This window comes from Rhinatrema bivittatum, chromosome 3 (genome assembly GCF_901001135.1).
Source record: "Rhinatrema bivittatum chromosome 3, aRhiBiv1.1, whole genome shotgun sequence".
Taxonomy (NCBI): Eukaryota; Metazoa; Chordata; class Amphibia; order Gymnophiona; family Rhinatrematidae; genus Rhinatrema; species Rhinatrema bivittatum.
The window spans coordinates 26,765,613-26,786,342 of NC_042617.1; the positions used below are offsets into that span (position 1 = coordinate 26,765,613).

The 20,730-nt window shown below is 42.0% G+C and overlaps 1 protein-coding gene across 3 annotated transcripts; it reads left to right on the forward strand.

Annotated features, from left to right (window-relative positions):
- The first annotated feature begins 3,138 nt into the window (after positions 1–3,138).
- YPEL5 (yippee like 5) lies at positions 3,139–20,576 on the forward strand. Of its 3 annotated transcripts, XM_029593012.1 has the most exons (4): positions 3,139–3,294; positions 4,206–4,242; positions 14,094–14,264; positions 19,577–20,576. In XM_029593012.1, the coding sequence occupies exons 3-4, from the start codon at positions 14,124–14,126 to the stop codon at positions 19,799–19,801; spliced, it is 366 nt and encodes a 121-aa protein (XP_029448872.1). In that variant the 5' UTR covers positions 3,139–3,294; positions 4,206–4,242; positions 14,094–14,123; the 3' UTR covers positions 19,802–20,576. The 3 variants fall into 3 exon arrangements, with proteins under 3 accessions (XP_029448872.1, XP_029448870.1, XP_029448871.1); XM_029593010.1 differs by lacking the exon at positions 4,206–4,242; XM_029593011.1 differs by lacking the exons at positions 3,139–3,294; positions 4,206–4,242 and adding an exon at positions 3,628–4,165.
- Positions 20,577–20,730: the final 154 nt, after the last annotated feature.

The window sequence follows — 20,730 nt, forward strand, 5'->3', positions numbered from 1 at the left end:
CTAGCGAGGTTCCAGGGTGCTGGTTTCCTTCCTTCACAAATGTTAGGCTGGGCCACCTGTTTCCTCTTCTGGTCTTACCCCTCCATCCCTTACTCGCATCCCAGCTCTACATTTCCCAGTCTTTCTTATCCTTCCGAGCATATGGCATGTTGGAAAGAATTATATAAAAAGGAGCGATATCTGTCTGAAGGCACAATAACTCTCCAAAAAAGGGATAGAAAATTAACCAAATTTAGCTTGCAGGGAGAAAATGTGATATCTCAGATGAGTTAAGAAAAACTAGAAACACCAGGTTAGTAGTGTCTGTACTAGGAGTTAACTCCATCTGATATAAACTTTACCAATTGAGATGGAGTACAAAATATATCATTAACTTCCTGGTACCCGGTGTAACACTTACACGGAAATTGTAGCTTAAATTTTGCTCCCATATTTAATAACTGAGGCCTGAAGAGCAAAACATTTGCTTCCTTCTTTCCTGCGTTTTCTTCGCTACATCAGGGAAAATCTGCACTTTCATCTGAAGAAATAGCTCTTTCATATTTCTAAAATACATTCTCATCACTAAGTCCCTATCTGAATCTAGCAGGAAGGAAACAATGTTGCAGGTTGTGCTAAAGTGGTGTCTGAAGTTTCTAATATCTCAGACATATTTAAAGGAGATAATAATTGGAATTCCTGACCTTCGGTGGATTTTGCTTTTAAGGGTGGCACATAGTAAATTTTTGTTAACGGTGGCATTGTCTGGTTTGAAAATTTTAGTATCTCTTGTGCATATTTCACCCACATATCTCTGGCTGAAACTAACGGCACCCTAGGGAAATGTATCAGTCTCAAAGTTTTCCCTCGTGACTGGTTTTCCATATTCTCAAGTCTTTTCTCCAATGTCTGATTTTCTTTTATCACATTTAAATATAAATCATTAAAATTTCCTATACTCTGTTGTACCGACTCCATTGCATGCTGTTGTTTAACATTTTCTTCTTGTAAGACTTTAACTTGTTTGTCCAAGCCCTCCATTTTAGTTACAACAGAATTTAACTGGATAAAAACATTTTCATTTAAGACTACTAGAGTCTCTCAAATAGTTTCCAGTGTTATATCAGTAGGTCTCACCATCGGTATTAACTTCCTTCGTTGCTCCATTTCTGACTTCTCAACAATTGGTCCCGACAATGTTAACTTCTCTCCTCCCGCTGAGGTCCACCGAGAACCTCTGGTAGCTTCGGGCTCAACCGCGGCGTTTGATTTTAGCTCTGCCCCTGCTCTTCCAAGGCTGGTGACATCATCGGTTCGCGTCGGAGTCAACTCCCGATGAGCCTCCCTGACCTCCGTGAGATTTTCTGGCAGCATTCAAAATACCGGGGACATAGATGTTTCCAAGTCCTGGAGAGGATCTGCTGTTCCAGAGCTCTCCTGACCCATCTCCTGCGGACGTCCGCCCGATTTAGTAAATCCAATCCCCACATGGGCGTCAATCAGTCCGGATTTCGGGGTTCCCAGAGGGGTCTCCATCGATTCCCACTCCATAGCCCTTCTTTTCCTGGCCGAATGCATCATTGTTTTTTGAAGTAAACAGGTTTTCCAACCACAAAAGAGACCGATGCTTTGTAGTGTAACTACATCGCCATTTTTTTTTTATATTCTGCTTTTCACACTTCTTTCAGCGCTTCAAAGCGGATTACGTTCAGGTACTGTTGGTATTGACCCCCTGAGATGACCTCCTGAGATCTTGGATCTCAGGGGGATCATTTTCTATGCGGGGGCGGCGTCAGAACTGGAAGGGAAGGAGTTGGGGCAGATGCGGAGGAGACATCGCTGGCGGCAAAAAGGTAAGAACCCTTATCGCCGCCGGTAACGCACCCAATAGCACCACCTTTCACGGTGGTGCTATTGGTTTGCGAAAGCCGGCAGCAATAACACTGCAGTGGTGCGATCGCTGCCGGCTTTCGCAGGCCCGCCCCCCCTGCACTGCGTGATTCAGAAAGGCCTGCGACGTTAGAAAATCCGGGCCTTAGATTGTAAACCCTCTGGGGATAGGGAAATACCTACAGTACCTGAATGTAATCCACGTTGAAGCACTGAAAAAGTGCAAAAAGTGGAATATAAATCTAAATAAAAATGTGAAAAGGCCTGTTCAAAAAGCCATATGTTATGTTCTTAGAGCCTGGAGGAGTCAGTGGTATCATCCACTCGTGCCAACCAGTGCCCATGCCTGGTCACCTGTGCATGTGAGCTAATGTGCTGGTAAGTAGCCACTAATAGCCAGACCAGGCCATCGCGAAGCTGCAACGCAGAAGAACTAACGTATCTAGCATTCATGCTCCTCCCATTATTTGAATGTGTGTGAATTAGATGTACCTAATAAAAGTCTGCTGGACCCTTTCTACCCGATCCTCCCTTCAGTTACACCCAAGCCTCGGGAGCCGGAAGGGAAGACTAAGCTAAATGTTTAAAAGACTCACCCCAAAATCAGATCTATCAGACACCACTACTCACCCCAACATCAGATCTATCAGACACCACTACTCACCCCAACATCAGATCTATCAGACACTTTACAACCCTCACCTCATGTTCCCCTAAATCCCGCAACACGTGAGCTCTGCGTTATGCGCCAACGCCAGTACCTCTCCCAATTACGTCACGTAAAGACAGGGGCGGGGTTTACTGGAGGGGGCTGAACAACGGGAGGCGGAGCTGAAGGGAAGGACTGACAACAATGACGACCAAAGAGTTTAACTGGAACGTAAACTAGAGCAGTTGGAATCTGAGTAATAGAGGCGGGACTAAAAGGTGAGATAGGTAAAGGGGCGGGGTTATTTTGTTAGATTGGCAGCAAGTGGGCGGAGACAGGCAGATGATTGATTGCCGAAGGGGCGGAGATCTCTTGATAACTGCGTCTCCGGGAGAATCGTACGAGCGCGCGAGATTGATTGCAGACGGGATAGGTTGTGTGTGCGAGACTAAAGGCTGATGGGCAGGACTATGCGAGACTGACAGACTTTTGATAGAAGTTGTACGCTTGATTGACGGCGCGTAGGAGGGGTTATATACGGGATTGACGGCAAATGGGCGAGCTATGTAACTGGGCGGGCCCTGTGCTACGTTCACGGTGGACAGGATGGACGCGGTGGGCGGGGTTATGTACGGGATTACCAGAGAGAGGGAGGAGCTGTGTGCGGGATTGACAGCGGGAAGGCGGAGCGCTCTAGTTGCAGCCCTCAGACGCCAGTTTTAGACAGTAGAGAGCCAGCGGTCGCTTTGCCGAGAACTCGAGTTCCGCATCGTTAGGTGAGAGACGGCTTCCGTTGGGCCGCCGTCCATCGATGATCTTGCGGTGAAGGGAGGGCTGCGGCTTATTCGGGCGGACAATGCGGGTTTCTCCTCTCTCTCTTGTACTTTGTGACTGACTGGGAGTATAGCTGCTTCGCTTACGTGTAACTGAGCTTTCTTATCCAGGGGCTGGCGTTTTGTTCCGGTTAGCTGTGGCTCCGAGGGTTCAGGGAGCTCGGACTCTATTTCCGTTCCGTCGGGGTGTGGGATGGTTTAAAAAAAAAAAAAAAAAAAGTCGGGCCTGGGGTTGAGGAAAGGATCAGGGTGGCTGTGGTGGGGGAGATCAGCCCGGAGGTGAAGGGGCGCGCTGCAGTAAAGTTAAGGGAGGGTTGGTGAAGGAGGTGGCTGGCGCGTCGGTAGTGGAGAAGCCGAAGGTTTTCCCTGCTCTCTTTTTGTTCTACTCGGCCTGACCCTCCCCCTGTGGACAATCCTTCGCCTCAGCTGTTTCTCTTTATTGTTGTCTGAGCGCTGCTTGCGCGAGCCTCGCTCTGGCGCGCGCACACCGAGACGAGGGGCGGGCTGGTGATTGGCCTCAGGCTGAGCACGTGATCCGCACCAGCTGTAGCCTGGCTCCTTCCCTTCCCTGCTCGTGTCTGTTGTTGTTGCTTGTGCACGTGAGCGGGAAGGGTTGCGCAGGCGCGGAGGGCGCTGCGTGGGGAAGCGTTGCCGCGAGCTGTGGCCCGGGCGCTGTGACTCAGCCCGCAGCGCGTCCCTGCTGAAGTGTTTGTGGGCGTCGCACCAGACGCGGCAGAAATAGCCGCCGTTGTATTTTCGCCTCGCTGTTTGATGTTGATTTCTCTTGCGTCAGACCCTAAGAGTTAAAAATAAGGTGACTTTTTTTTTTTTTTTCTTTGCTTCATCGTCTGGAGGAGTTTGTGAGTAGAACCAAATGTTTCCATTTAACAGGTACAGGAATGTCGTTCACCTGATAATCCTTCCAATCGCCAACTAACTGGGCCATCCAGTTGGCCCAGTTATTCCTGTCCGCGTTCCTAAAATGTATGCCAGCTGCAAAGCCTGTCCGCTTGTGGGATCTCTCATTCCTTTTCCAGAACAGTTTTTGTTGTCCCCTTCATTCATTCATACTGCAGTATCTTGGACAGTCTAGCATGCAGACACCCGACCAGCATCCCTCCCTTCTCTTGTTTGACCCAAAGAATGGAGTATTAATTCTCAAAAGCTAGTAAAAAAAAAATGTATTGTTAGTCAAAAAGGGATCCTGATAGATTGGTATAATCTATGTCTATATAGAATAGATATATAGCTTTTTTTTATTTCCATGACTAATCATAAAGTTTTGAAATAAATTACAGAAGGTAAAGTTCTCTATTTATGGATGATACTAAGATCTGCAACAAATTGGACACGCAAGAAGAAGTAAAGAGAATGAAAAGTAATTAAAGCTTGAAAAGTGGTCAAAGTTTCGGTGCCAAGAAGTGTGGCATCATGTATGTGGGGTGCTGTATTCCAATAGAGCTGTATGTGATGGGCAGTGAAAGACTAATGTGCACAGACCAAGAGAGGGATGATCTTGGGATAATAGTGTCTGGGGATGTGATAAGGCGATAGCGAAAGCCAGAAGAATGCTGGGCTGCATAGAGAGAAGAATATCCAGTAAGAAAAAGGAAGTGATAATCCCCTTGTATAGGTCTTTGGTGAGGCCTCACCTGGAGGATTGTGTTCAGTTCTGGAGATTTTATCTAAAAAAAAGGATAGACAGGATGGAGGTTGTCCAAAGGAAGGCAACCAAAATGGGGTGGGGTCAGTATGGAAGATTTGAGGTGAAGCTGAAAGATCTATATATGTAAACTCTGGAAGAGAGGAGGTGCAGGGGAGATAAGATACAGACCTTCAGATACCTGAAAGGTTTTAATGATGCACGAACTTCAAACCTGTTCTGATGGAAAGGAAACAGTAGAACCTGGGGTCACAAAATGAAACCCTAGGGAGGATGACTCAAAATCAATGTCAAGAAATATTTCTTCAGAGATGGTGGTGGATACCTGGAATGCTTTTCCAGATGAGGCAGTGAAGATGAACAAAGAATTCAAAGGGGCATGGGATAAACACTGTGGCTCCCTAAAGACTAGATAAAGAAAATTAAGAAAAAAGTGCATTGGGATAACTTGCTGGTGCAGTGGTTACTACCCTTAACCAATAATCCTTAATGCAACTGCATCATTGTTTTCTGCTTCAGCTTCTGGGGAAAAGGGGAATTGGATTTAGACAACAACCAACAAGGAGTAACCTGCATAGAGCAGCAGGTACTACCCTTAACTAAAAATCCTCGATGCTTTTGATGCAACTGAAACATCTCTCTCCTCTTTGACGATGGGGGGTAGAAGGGGAGAAGAATTGGATTCAGACAACCAACACAAGCCCTGACTTTTATGGTCTAGGGTACTGATATGCAGACATGAGGGAAAAAGCACAGGACTGCTTATAGACTTGGCTGTAGAAGCATAGCACATCAAGCAGCACTGTTTGAGTTTTCAAGAAAGCTAATCGTCCAGTAAAAATGTAGCTAGCCATACATTTTTTATGGGTTATCATAAGGCTTGGGAATAACTGCATGGAGCAGCTTGCTGCTACCTTTTTGAATTTCTGAATCGGGTATAATTTCTGTGTGAGGCAGTACTAGGTGTCCTGTTGTCTGACACATTTTTGAAGGCCTATTGTATGTAGGGTTATCCAAATGATCTGGCACATGAGGAATAAGAAACAAAACTCTCTTGTTCTCCGTGCAACCCTGTAAGCTGCTCTAGGTCCATTATGGAAGAGGATGGCATCTAAATCAAAACTGTAATGTAACATATCCAGAAACTTCTAAATATGCAGGATACCCAGTGCTCAGGGACACACAAGAGTGTATCTTAATTTAATAAGAATAGTACTAGTATTGCAATTTAAAATTATAACTGTACTTTAACAAGACTGCCCACGGTCTGCTGTCATTCTTGCAGGCATGAGCATAGTAATGAGAAAACATTTTTATTGGGATACTTTTCTGTACCAGACTTCTGTTGGGGCTGCTGGATGGAAGAATCACCGTTCCAATTCTATTTGCTTTGTTTTTGTTTGGGGGAAAAAAAGTCAGGGCACTATTGTGCAAGTTTCATATTTCTTTAATGACAAACTAGCTGTCAGTCAGTGATATGTTTTAATTACTGCCTCGTACCCTCTCGATCTGAAAGATCATCACTCTGAAGTCAGCAGCTTGAGGGTTTTGCTTTTGGGAAATTACTGAAAGTGGGATCAGGGTGGTTGTTGGGCATCTAGACTGAATAGTTTTGTATTAACAGAAGTCTTGTGGGCTTAAATAACAGAAAAATTAAATTTGGGCACCTAAAGCCAAAACATGTTCTTAGTTGTTTTTTTAAGTGAGCTCTGATTCATCTTGAGTTTAACAGAGAGATAATCAGTTAAAATGAAGACAATTTCTTTCTGAGAGAGCTTTTTTGAAAGTTATTTTGCAGCACTTGTACAGTGAGACCTGTCAGCTAAAAATGACTTTCTTAGACACTGAGACTAAAGTCAGATTTCTTGTCTTGCACTTTAAATAAAGCACAGATTGAAATCATCCCATGGTTAATAATGGACCTGAATGAAGAAACAATAAGCAGAGTTGCTTGGCTACCATATAGACAGGGCTTGTTTGCTTTTATGATTTTAAAGTCAGTGGTATGCTTTACATAAGAATAACAAATGCTATACTAGATCAGACCAGAGTGAATCAAGCCCAACATCCAGACAGTGGCAAGTCCAGGTCACCAGTACCCAGTAGATCCCAAAGAATAGGTCCAATCTTTCTTACTTGTAACCAGGATAAGCAGTGACTTTCCCAAGTCTACATGACTAAAAATGGTTTATCAACTTTTCATCCAGGAACTTGTCTAAACCCTTTTTAAACCCAGCTGCATGAACTGCTTTCACCATCTACTCAGGCAACAAATTCCACAGTATAATTGTGTGCTGAGTGAAAAAATTTGCATTTGTCGTCATTTACTGTGTCACTAATGGGGTGGCAATAATAGTCATGTATGGATGTGAAAGGACAGCGTTAGAAAAGATTTACGCCGTACCTCTTAAATGTCCGGAATTTTCACAGTTGAAAGTTGGCAAACTTATTTGGATTCACTTTTTGAAAGATTTGCTTTTAGTTTTAATAGCCTCTTTTCACCTCACCATTTAACCCTTTCGACAGTCATTTGGTTGTCTTTCTATCTTTTCTGGTAAAAATACATCTAGTGTGAGATTTAAGATAGTTTTTAAACAGTATGCTTCCCTTATGCAAACGTTTAACCTTTGTAACCACTCATTTTAGGGTTTTTTTCTAACCAATTTCCTCATTTTCTTCATCTCCTTGTTTAAAGTTAAATGCTATCACAGTCGTTTTCCTTAGTGGCCTTCCTTCAATGACTGTTACATTTTATTACATTGTGATCACTGTTGTCCCTCTTTCACCAGATCCTGCATCACAATGAGGATTAAATCTAGAGTACTAAACCCCCCCCCCCCCCCCTCGTTGGTTCAGGGACCAGCTACTCCTTGAAGCAGTTATTTATCCATCGATAAGCAGGCTAAATTAGCCATGCTTTCTGGGTGATGTCATCCAATGGATGGCACAGGGTGGAGTTATCTCCAAGATTGCAGATCTTTGCTCTCCTGAGCATGCGTGTGGCTGTTCCTGTGCATACCTGCGACTCGCCTCGGTTTCTTTTTTTTTTCCGCTCTTCGTACAATTGTGTGGAAGTGTCTCTCCAATTCCTCTCCTCAGAATTTCTCACCTCTTCGCTAAGCGAACTCCAAAATAGCTCTTTTCAGTGTTGCTATGTCCAGGAAGATGTGTGATTCAAGTACTGGCAGTGTGGTCACATCATGTCCCTTATAAATGGACATAACTATTGCTATATATGTCTGCGGCCTGATCAGGCTGCAATCTTCCTGTCATCACTGTTGGCAGATGTCCCATCTCGCTCAAAGACAATGAGCAATGAAAATTTACAAGATTAAGGGACAAAGACAAGGTATCGTTGGAAACAGATAGCTATGCTTCTTCATCTCCAATGCTAGTTGCTCGATGCAATCATCTCCAGACCCAAAGACCCCTCACCCGAGCCAGCATAGATGTGCATTGTTGATTGGTCCAAGGGGGAGGGGGGGAGGTAATTTTAATCCAGGAATTCCAAAAGGGCCATATGTGCAGTAAGCTAAGCACCGTGGCAAAAACCACGACCCAGGCTACAACTGGCAGTGTTTAAAAAAAAAAAAAAAAAAAAATACAAAATCTTTGTCCACATACTTAAAAACTATGCCTAAACTGATACAGGAGGCTTTGAAATCATGCCATCAAGACTATGCTAGAATATGTGACGTACAGGACGCACGATGAAAAATCTGGCAAATTGATGCCACTGAAGCATGTGATGCATCAGGCACACAACACCATGATGCAGCAGGTGCATTCGATGCATTGTGCACCTGACGCGATGACTCAGCAATCAAAACTCATTGCAAAACATCCTGTTCATGCATTGCAAAAAGTTTCAAGAGTCCAAAAGGGTCTGGAAAGAAGAGACAAAGCAGTAGGACAAGATAATGTTATCAGCCCCACCCTGCAATGCCCCTGCACAGCACACTGAGAAACAAAGGGTACAGTGTCCGAACATATTACAAGAAGACTTAGAAGATTCAAATTCTTCAGGTCAGGACTGTTTCTCTACATCTCTGGTCCCATGTCACTCTAGTGCATCTTCTGTTTCTTCTCAGAGTGGGAAAATTTTATTCAGGCCTATCTTCCTTTTCTCAAAAATGTAAGCATGCCACCCAGTTTCAAGAAGCTCTGGTGAAACAAAACAAAGGTTCCATTCCTGATTCACCTCTTTCACGACATGTCAAGCCACCCAACTCGTCTATATTGTTGGCTGCCTAAGTGCCACCAAAACAGGTCTCCTCTTCGTCAGGTAACTTCTGATGACTGAGAGGTAATACCACTGGAAGAAACCCATTCGGTAGGAAAGGACATAGCATCCTCACAGGCAATGGGAAATATTATGTCCATCCTAAAGAATTTCTTCTCATCTCTGGACGCTTTTGGGCAGTCCATGCCAATGACCTGGCGAGCCCCTTGGAAGAGGAACTCTCTCCTTTTATGAGAATATCCATTATCAGAGGAAGATGTTGTTCATTTCCTGAACCAGCAGATGAGCCTAGCCTGCGATTCTCACCTGAGCATTCAGAGGGATCACCATTCAGTTCTCCTGCCAGCTCCATGCTCCGGAAGATCTGCCTGAGCTTTTAACATATTCAAAATTTATGGAAAATGTGGATACAACTCTAAAAATTGAAACACACAAAAACATAAATTCCATACTGGGTCAGACCAAGGGACCCTCAAGCCCAGTATCCTGTTTCAACAGTGGCCAAGCCAGGTCACAAGTACCTGGCAAGTACCCAAACATTAGATAAATGTCAAGCTAATATTACTTATTAATTACCGTAATAACAGTTTATGGATTGTTTCTCTAGGAATTTATCCAAACCTTTTTTAAACCCAGCTACACTAACTGCTATAATCACATCCTCTGGCAATGAATTCCAGAGATTAACTATGCCCTCAGTGAAAAATAATTTTCTTCAATTTTTTTAAATGAGCTGCTTGCTAACTTCATGGAGTGCCCCTTGGTCCTTCTATTATCTGAGAATAAGCAACCAATTTACATTAACTTGTTCAAGTCCTTTCATAATTTTGTAGACTTCTATCCCCCTCAGACATCTCTTCTCCAAACTGAACAGCCCTAACTTCTTTAGCCTTTCCTCATAGGGCAGCCATTCTATGCCCCTTTTTTTGGTCGCCCTTCTCTGTACTTTCTCCAGTGCAGCTAAATCCTTTTCGAGATGCGGTGACCAGAATTGCACACAGTATTCAAGGTGCAGTCTCACCATGGAGCGATACAGAGGTATTATGACACTTTCTGTTTTATTAACCATTCCCTTCCTAATAATTCCTACCATTCTGTTTGCTTTTTTGACTGCTGCAGCACATTGAGTATTATCCACTATAATGCCTAGATCTCTTTCCTGGGTGGAAGCTCCTAATATGGAACCTAACATCGTGTATCTATAGCAAGGGTTATTTTTCCCTATATGTGACACCTTGCACTTGTCCACATTAAATTTCATCTGATTTGGATGCCCAATCTTCCAGTCTCGCATGGAACTCCTGTAATGTATCACAATCCACTTGTGATTTAACTACTCTGAATAATTTTGTATCTGCAAAATTGATAACCTCGTCATTCCTTTCCAGATCATTTATAAATATATTGAAAAGCATCGGTCCAAGTACAGATTCCTGTGGCACTCCACTGTTTACCCTTTTCCTCTGAGAAAATTGACCATTTAATCCTACTCTCTGTTTCCTGTCTTTTAACCAGTTTGTAATCCATGAAAGGACATCGCCTCCTATCCCATGACTTTAGTTTTCTTAGAAGCCTCTCATGAGGGACTTTGTTAAATGCCTTCTGAAATCCAAATACACTTCATGTACCAGTTCACCTTTATCCACATGTTTATTAACCCCCTTTCAAAAAAATGAAGCAGATTTGTGAGGCAAGATTTCCCTTAGGTAATTCCATGCTGACTATATTCCATTAAACCATGTCTTTCTATATGCTCTATGATTTAGATCTTTAGAATAGTTTTCACTATTTTTCCCGGCTTTGAAGTTAGGCTCACTGGTCTATAGTTTCCCGGATCACCCCTGGCGTCTTCAGATACAATGGATGATTTTAATGGTAGGTTATAAAGTAACTAATAGATCAGAAATTTTGTCTATATCATTCAGAACTTCCCTTCCTCAACCTGATAGCATGGATGTTGAAGACTTGCTCTTGTACACCTTTTCCTACCCAAAGAGGCTGAAGATATATTAGTGTGTACCCGAAAGCATCTACTAAAAGAACTTTTGGATTCAAATGAAAATAGTTCTCATTTTGATGTCTACAGGCTTCCTTGGACCCATTTTCATGCAAACCAAAAGACCTACTTAAGTACTTTCTCTGTCTTCCTTGGGTCTCAGTACTTCATCAGTGAAAGTAAATCTCTGTGCAGTGGCCTGCCATTTTTCAATTGAAGGGTAGGCCAAGCTCCATTCATCAGTTGGTATCCAATTTCATGAAAAGCTTATGGTATACTTAAACCCTCTGCAGTCACTTATTCCATGGGCTCTGAATGTGGTTCTGATGCAACCAAAGAAGCCTCTATTTGAACTATTGGAGCCAACTTCTCTCAAATTTCTCACATGGAAAGTACTATCCTAGTTGCAATTACATTAGCCAGAAGAGTTGGTGAACTTCAGGCCTTAGTTCATTACTTTTCTTATACCGTGATTCTCCGATAATAAGACGGGTCTTATATTTTTTTTTTAGTTCCAAAAAAACAGCTAGGACTTATTTTTAGGGGATGTCTTTTTTTTTTTTTCCCATGATTGGTGAATGAGGATAAGGCTAAGCCCGCCTCCTCTTTCATTCACCAATCAGATTCAATTTTCAGCCGAACCTTTTGGTTTGGCCTTCATTATCGGCCCACTGCGGGAAATTTCGTTTTCCTGCAGTTTGGCGTGATTTTATTTCGTCTGCCCCCCACCCTCTGAAATGAAACCCGAAACCCGGAGGGGGGGGTTGTAAAAAAACAAACCAAAAAAAAAAAGCCCAATCCTCCAAATGTAATTCATTTCAAACCACCCCCCCCCCCCCCCCCCCAAAAAAAAACCAAAACTTGCCGAAACTCCCTGGTGGTCCAGCGGGGGTCCCAGGAGCAATTTCCTGCTCTCGGGCCATCGGCTGCCAGCAATCAAAATGGCACCGATGGCCCTTTGCTCTTTCCATGTGACAGACTATCTGCAACATTGGCCAGCCTCACATGGAAGGAGCAAAGGGCTGTCCACTGCTATATCTTATTTTGTAGGCTATTGTGGACAGCACGTCTCCACATAGTAACAGCGTATAATGGATTGTCAGGTTGAAATATCTGGGGGAAATGGCCAAGAAAAGTTTATTACTCTTGGCTAAATTGGGGCTTCATTGGCTTCCCATCTCATGGGAATTTTGATTATTGCTTGTAGATGTTTGCATAGGGGTAGTTCCAAGTATCTGTCAGATCTTTTGCTTCTTTATAAACATTTGTGAGCATTGCAGTTTTCTCAGTTGTATCTACTTATTATCCATCCTTCTTCTGTGGTTATATTGGAGATTGCTCGCTGTACTGCTCTTTAGTTTCTCTGGAATCCTCTTACTATTTGAGATTTAAGAAGGGTGTAGATTTTATACTTTTTAGCTAGAATTTGATAAATTGTATTGTATGTTAGGCTTTTATTCTCTTTTTTTTTTTTTTTCTTTTTATATATTTTAAGAACATAAGAAATTGCCATACTGGGTCAGACCAAGGGTCCATCAAGCCCAGCATCCTGTTTCCAACAGTGGCCAAACCAGGCTACAAGAACCTGGCAAGTAACCAAACCCTAAGAAGATCCCATGCTACTGATGCCAGTAGTAGCAGAGGCCATTCCCTAAGACAACTTGATTTAATAGCAGTTAATGGACTTCTCCAAGAACATATCTAAACCTTTTTTAAACCCAGCTATACTAACTGCACTAACCACATCCTCTGGCAACAAATTCCAGAGCTTAATTGTGCGCTGAGTGAAATAATTTTCTCTGATTAGGTTTAAATGTTCTACTTGCTAACTTCAAGGAGTGTCCCTAGTCCTTCTATTATCCAAAAGTGTAAGTAACAGATTTTACATCTACCCGTTCTAGACCTCTCATGATATTTAAAGACCTCTGTCATATCCCCCCTCCAGCCATCTCTTCTCAAAGTTGAACAGCCCTAACCTCTTTAGTCTTGCCTCATAGGGGAGCTGTTCCATCCCCTTTATCATTTTGGTTGCCCTTCTCTGTACCTTCTCCATCGCAACTATAGCTTTTTTGAGATGCGGTGACCAGAACTGTACACGGTACTCAAGGTGTGGTCTCACCATAGAGTGATAGAGGCATTATGACACTGCTGCTTGTTCTGCTTTTTCTTTGGATGTATAAAATATATCCTGTTTTTTTCAGGGCACTACTAATTACCTTAAAAATATAAAACACATTATGTTAATTGTTTTGTATTATTCTAAATGTATTTTCATTTTTGTTTCATAATTTTCTGTATTTTGTAAACCTTTGATTTTATTATGCAAAGCAGTTAAATAATAAACTAAATTAGTGTGTAGCCAGCTCCGCTGCCAGGTGATGTGCAGAATATACCATTTAAGCTTATTGGCCAATGTGTGCTAGATTCAGAGAACTGCCCACTACTCATTGTGACTTGATACCTCAGGAAAGATGTTTAGTGGGAACAGCCCTACAGAAGATCACTGATTTCACAGAATTACTCAGATGTTAAGGCAGATTTGCTGCTCGTTTTATAATTAAAAAGTGGTAGTTTTCCCAAACTTTTTATGCATTTTGTGTTGCAACAGTAAAGTTTACAAAAGTGCAATATTTATAACAAGAAACAGAACTGATGTTTTGTTAGCCATGGAATTTGCATGATAAATTTTATTAAAGAAATATATCTGGAAGCAAATTAGCAATTTGGATGCAGGAAGAGTCTGTGAATAAAGGATTTGTGGCTGTCATAAATATTTGTATTGTCCTTTGAGAAAGATATATATGTAATGTCTTGGTTTTGGGGAATTTTTTTTTTGACAGGTTTTAAGCATCTACATTCTGGTTGACATCATGGGCAGAATTTTCTTGGATCATATTGGTGGCACACGCCTGTTTTCCTGTGCAAATTGTGACACAATTCTGACCAATCGCTCGGAACTTATCTCCACTCGCTTCACAGGAGCCACTGGGAGAGCCTTCCTCTTTAACAAGGTTAGTTGGGTGCATATGAGGACTTGCAAATCGCACTCTGCTCTAATCAGTTTAAATGTCCTTTTTTTCTATCGATAAACAGGCTAATTAGCCATGACATGCGAGTGACTTCATCCAGCAGCACCGAACAGAGCTGTCTCTCCTAGTTAGAGCTTTTAGCTCTACTGAGCATGTATGGGAGCTCCCATACGGGCGTTGCCTCAGAGTCTCTTCAGTCTGTTTTTGTCTGAGCACAATAGCACTTTTCAATGATATATCTATAGATCTATCTAACGAGAGATGTATAAACAAAAAAAAAAAAATAGAATGAAACCCATCAAAAAACTTCGCCGCCTCAAGATGCTGGCAAAAAGAAACCAACAATGACTAGATTCAAAACCTGCATTTGTGGCACAGTGATGTCCCTCACAGATGGGTATGAGTTGTGCTATCATTGTCTTAGTAATGACAACAATTATTCAGTCTCCTTAGCGCCTGAAAAAGCAAGTTTGCTTTCCATAAAACATGTTTTCTGTAGGTGGCAGGATGAATTAGTCATATTAAATACCAGCCCGCCACCCTGGAGAGTTAACTACCTGGCTAGGTTTAGCTCTGATATCGATCGAGAAGGCTCACAAGACAATCCCTGCATGGGAACTCCTGCACATGCTCAGTAGATCTTAAAGCGCTGCTAGCTAGGAGAGACAAGTCTGTTCAGTGCCACCAGATGATATTACCCACAATTCATGGCTAATTCATCCTGCTATCTATGGGAAACACAGTTTACGGTAAGCAAACTTGCTTTCTCCTATCCTGGCCTATAGGAGAATGCTTTTTTGAGACCCATTCGTTGGAAGTGGTTCAATGCAGAGAAATCCCTGCAAATGTGTAAATCTGTAGTCTTCATTTTTGGGTTTATTGACTGTCATTTTATACATACATAAGCCCTCTTTTGAGTGGTTGAAGTCACTGGTTTTCAGGCTCTTACCTCAGCAATTTTAAAACTGATAAAGTGGGGTCTGAAAATTGCGCTCTCTTTTGCAGGTAAAAGATCTATACCAAAAGGGGTAGGTATGGGGGCAGGGGAAGGTAGAGCCCTTGAGCATGTGTGTGTGGTCCCCATGTGTCATTTAAACTGTGGACTCTGTCCCTGCGGTGAAGCCAGCCCCTGCCTTTTCAAAGGGAAATTCTGTAGGGTTTCAAAATTGTCCTTGTGTCAGAATTTTCCAGTTCAGTGACGACATAGACTAACACTAGGACTTCAGACAGTTACCAGACCAAACCCAACTCGATTTGGGACTCCCTGCTTTAAATGGTTTCCCAACTTACAAATATTCTTATGAGCTTTGGGTAAAACAAATTATATAAACAAATCATTCTGACTTACTCAAGTTTCATGGAATGAATTTCCTCTGCAGTGTCACAAATTCTTTGCTGTTCTCATTTCTTGACTAGAAATAACCAGAACCTAGGCCATTTCTCCCATTGCTAATAAACAGATAGATCATGGGCTGAGATTTGTCTGATGCCTTGACTGAAATGTTTATGAAATGCATGCATATGGGCAGCAGGCTCTGTGTGAGTAAATCCTTAGCAGACGGCACCTCCTCCTTCATGGAATGAGGGAACAAGCTGAATCACAAATGAGTCAGACAGGAGGATCTCCAAAGTGTTCGAGATGTGAGTAAGTAGCAGAAATCACATACCATAGGCTTTGACAGGGATGGAAATATATGTAAAAAACATATGCACCAGTCCAATATTTGCAAGAGCTAGGGAAAGCCATTTTCTTGGGTTTGTTTTTTTTTTATAATTTTAGGTGCATTTCACTGTAGCAAGAGCATCTGTCCATATGCAGGTGTGGGGGTGCTGCTGATACTGGGAGGCAGGAGGTGAAGCGGTGATGGTGCTGCCACAGCTATCACTGGATTGCGGGACAAGCAGCAAGAGTTTGTGGTGGTGGTGCTGCTGCAAGAAATGGGGCATAGTGCACAGGAAACACCTGTGTAGTTAATGTGGCATGCCCTGCCTAACTTGTATTTGGGGCTATTTTGCATGCTGTTCTGTTTGAGGGTCTTGTTGCCTTTTTCTTTGTTTTGTCTATTTTCTAATTTACTTTTCTACATTATTTTGCTTTTCTTTTATTACTGGATTTTTTTTTTTTGCTTTTTTGACTTTTAGGCACCCAGGTGACTAGACTCTTGGGATTTTACAGGGTTTGCAGCACTTCCACACTGGCCAAGAATGAAATACCAAAATCTGCATGAGCAACATTTTATAAGATAATTCATTTTGTCAGTGAAGATGAGGGCCCAATAGATGCATTGATTTTTCTTTCTCCCTCCTACTGGTTTGCAGAGGGAGAGAGACAGAAACCTTCATCAGGTAACAGGGTTTTCAACAATCTATTGGAGCCTCTTCAAAAAATAGGATGCTTCCACTTTGTGGGCACTCCCTAACAGCAAGTATAAATGCTGTTGAACTCTAACTGTTGCTAGTTAAACTTATTCACCCTTTGCAGAAGGCAGTCATTTTACAGGTAGCTGCAGTTAATTTTGGATAATGCCTAATTGGTTTATTCTCCTCAAACAAGTTCTGCTTTGTACTGGCAGTGTTGCTGATGCCTGTGTGTTTATAAGTCCTTGCCATAAGCAGTTAGACATTTCCAAATCTTGTGATGTGCGACTTGGTAAGTCGCATACTTCGTCAAATTTGTTTTTAACTGCAGTTTAGCAGAAAAGTACAAACTTTCAACTGATTTTCTGTCTTAAATTTATTATATTTATTCCAGCTTACATTGCTCTGTATCGGTTATTCAAAGCGGATTACATATTTGGCATACATAACATGGCTATTGGCCTCCAGTGGGCTTTGCCTAGTGCTCATTTTTGTAACCATCTCCCTCTCTTCGCTAATGGGGATTTAAGAGATGGTTATAATATTTTGAGCAGATGTCGTCGTCTTTGTGGTGGCCCCTTGTATGTGGAATAAGTTATCTTTGGATCTCTGGCAGGTGGTCAGTTTGTTTTCAGGAAGAAATCAAAGACCTGGCTGTTCTCAGAGAAGAGATGAATGTTTTAAGGGGAAAGGTGATGTATTCACTGATTTGAGGTACTGTGGGTTTTATTTATTTAGATAAATTTGTAGCTCAGGTTTATTTTTAACTATATTAATTCTATCAAGTTTTTTAAGAGATGCTATGCATCGCCTAGATTGATGTTGATAGCCAAGGCAGCAGCATAGAAATATGTTAAATAGGTAGAAGTTGCTGCCATTGGCCAAAGCTGGATGTAAAAATCTGTCATATTAACAGTACCTCGATGGGACTGAGATTTGTTTTAACATTCATGATTGGTTGAATTTTTTTTTTTTCTCCATGACCTGGCCAAAGACTGCTAGAGAAATCAGAATACTTTTGAGGAAATCCTGTCTCAATGGGACAGGAATAGAAGAGTTGTGGAAGCTTTCTTATGTACAAAAATTTGAAAATGTTTTGTTTTTTTTTTAATTTAAGTGTAGTATTGCCAACATGATAGCTCAGCTGCCATGCAGGAAACGTGGCTTTGATTCTCAAGCCCGGCTTTCACATCTCAGTCTATCTGGATGTAGTACTAGTACATGTGAGTCAGAGGGTGTTCCAGCTGCAACACCATAGCAATAGCTGGTGACCTGAGTTGATGCAGGTGTACCGGCTTCCAGAGGGAGCTGTATCCACTGTGATGGATGGACTAGAGAAGAGAGGAAGGATATCGAAAGCAAATTGTTCTACAGCCCCAGTATAGGTTAGTTCTGATAGAGCAAGAAACCCAAAAGAAACAGAAGCAAACTGCCAGGCACCCAAAAATTGCAGTGCTCCTACAATAACCAAACAGTGATTTCCCCCCCCCCCCCCCCCCCCCCCCCCCCAACACCCCTGTGCCAAGTGTTTATCACTTGTGGCATTTCTTTGCCATGAGCAGAAGACTGTGTTCTGAAAGGGATGTTGTCTTACTGTTAAAAATGTATATTTATGTGTTACCACCATCACATCTATGTACATCCTGCTGTCAAAATGATATCTAGCAGTAGATCCTGTGAAATTAGAAGGCTGATTACTTCAGGATTCCTGTGCAGCATTTCCCAATTGGCTCTTATTTTATTTTCTATATTCTGCCTCTCATAATTGGCCAGCTGTTTCAAAGTGGAGTATGTTCAGGTACAGTAGGTATTTCCCTGCCCAAGAGCCCTTACAATCTAAGGGTGTAATTTACTAAGGCTTTTCTCCCATTCTGTGTCTGTGGGGAAAATGCTTAGTAAATGAGACTCTAAGTTAGTACCTTTTGGGCACTGGAGGGTGAAGTGACTTGCTTAAAGTCACAGGGAGAGGCAGTGGGATTTGAACCCTGGCTTCTCTGGTCCACTGCTAACTCCTCTAACCGTTAGGCCACTCCTCTACTCATTTACAGTACTTAGATTCATTACAAAGGGAGTAAGCTGGAGTTTTCTAAGACTTTAAACTCTGGGGTGTCTTGAAAAAATATAATATAAATTAAATGATTAACCACCACTAAGTTACAGTAAAGTTATGCTGTGCACAGATAAAGAGTGGATTCTGGGATGATCTTAATGTGCCAAACAGACAAGGCATTCGTAAAAACCAGAAGGATGCTTGCGTGCTTAGGGGAAGGAATAGTAAGCAAGAAAAAGGAGGCGATCTTCCTCTAAGTCTCTGAGTCCTCTTGACTTGATTTGATATATATATATCAAGAAAGTTGGTATATAAAAACCCTAAATAAATAAATAAATTTGGGTTACTATGCACAATTCTGGAGACCACATCTTCAAAAGGATCTAAACCAGATGGAGTCTGTCCAGAAGGCAGCTACTGAAGTGGTCAGTAGTCTTCATCGTAAAGCAGATGAGGACAGACATAAAGACCTAAACATGTATACCCTGGAGGAAAGGATGTAAAGGGGAGAGATAATAGAGAAATTTATATACCTCCACGGAATAAATGCAAAAGAGGCAGTGCTCTGGAACGAGGGGTCATAGGATGACTGTGAACAGGGGTAGACTTGGAAATCTTTCTTTACTAAAAGTGTGGTGGATGCACAGAACAGCCTCCCTATGGATGTGGTAGGGAAGAGCAGTATTAGAATTCAGGAAAACTTGAGACAAGCGCAAAGAGGAGCTCTGAGGGAGTGGGGTGGGTCTATAAAGCTGAGCAGGAAATGTGGCTGGACAGACTAGATGGGCCGAATGGTCTTTACCATCATGTTCTGTGTTTCTTTGTAAAGTTTACTGATGTAACCTGGCTCCTTGTCTCCTACATTTTTTTTTTTTTTTTTTTGTAGGTGGTAAATCTACAGTACAGTGAAGTCCAGGACCGGGTCATGCTCACAGGCCGTCACATGGTTCGCGACGTGAGCTGCAAGAACTGCAACAGTAAACTGGGCTGGATCTACGAGTTTGCCACGGAAGACAGCCAGCGCTACAAAGAAGGGCGCGTGATTCTGGAGCGGGCCCTCGTGCGAGAAAGCGAGGGCTTCGAGGAACATGTGCCGTCTGACAATTCCTGAAGAGGCCTCCAACGCCACCTCTTCCCCTTAAAGGTTTCCTTCACTGAAACTTTCCAAACCCATGCAAACCGTTCTACGTACACACGCGGTCACCTTAGCATCTGCGTCGGATTCGTGAAAACCATCGAGAACAGGATTGAGAGAGAATAAGTTGAAGCCTCGTTAACTTTTTGGTTTTTTTTTTTTTAAACTCCCACCTCTTTCTTTTTTAACTTTCTATCTAGTGATGTGTAGGGAAAGTGTGCAGATGCTGTAATAGAGATTTTTCTGTGTTTACATCATTAGGTCTGATATCTGCAGTTAAATGAGTGGATTGAACAACAAAAAAAAAAAAATCCAGGATGTACCAATTGACCTTTCATTTATTTAAGTTCTTGTTGACAAAACCATCAAGTGTTTAATATCCTTTTCTTTTGGTTTCACTTTCTTTAAAAAAAAAAAAAAATTTAATTTTTCTTTTTCTCTTGATTTGGTAGCTTAAGAAAAAGATTGGAGAGCGTGACCCTTGCTACAGGTTCAGTGTTGGGCTTGCTTGTGCTGGCCATTGTGCTATTTCCTTGTTCGGATTGATCGGTAGTAAAGAACACTTTCTGTCGTCTTGTTCTTGACCCAAAGATGTTACCATTCCTAGTTCATGTCAAGCCCTATCACCACGTAATCTGTGTTGATTGGAAATTTCTTTTGAAATGTAGCTAAAAGGACAAAAAGCTTGTTTTTATGTAACTGAAATAACTTATACATATAGTAATAATATAAATAAAGTATTAGTTGAACATTCTGTCTTGAATTGCCATTTTGTCACTGAGTTAAATTAGAAAGAGGTATTTACTGTTGGAGCAGCTTGCTAGAAGAGCTATAGTTGTCGTGAGATTGTGATACACCCTGTCATCTTTCAGTCATTCAGCTGCTTAACATTGTAATTGAGGGAT

What these genes read in the sequence shown, in the direction of transcription:
- YPEL5 (XM_029593012.1), top strand. Translation starts at nt 14,124, where the DNA reads ATGGGCAGAATTTTCTTGGATCATATTGGTGGCACACGCCTGTTTTCC. An exon ending in GAGCCTTCCTCTTTAACAAG is followed by an intron (nt 14,265 to 19,576) that starts GTTAGTTGGGTG and finishes TTTTTTTTGTAG; the next exon opens with GTGGTAAATCTACAGTACAG.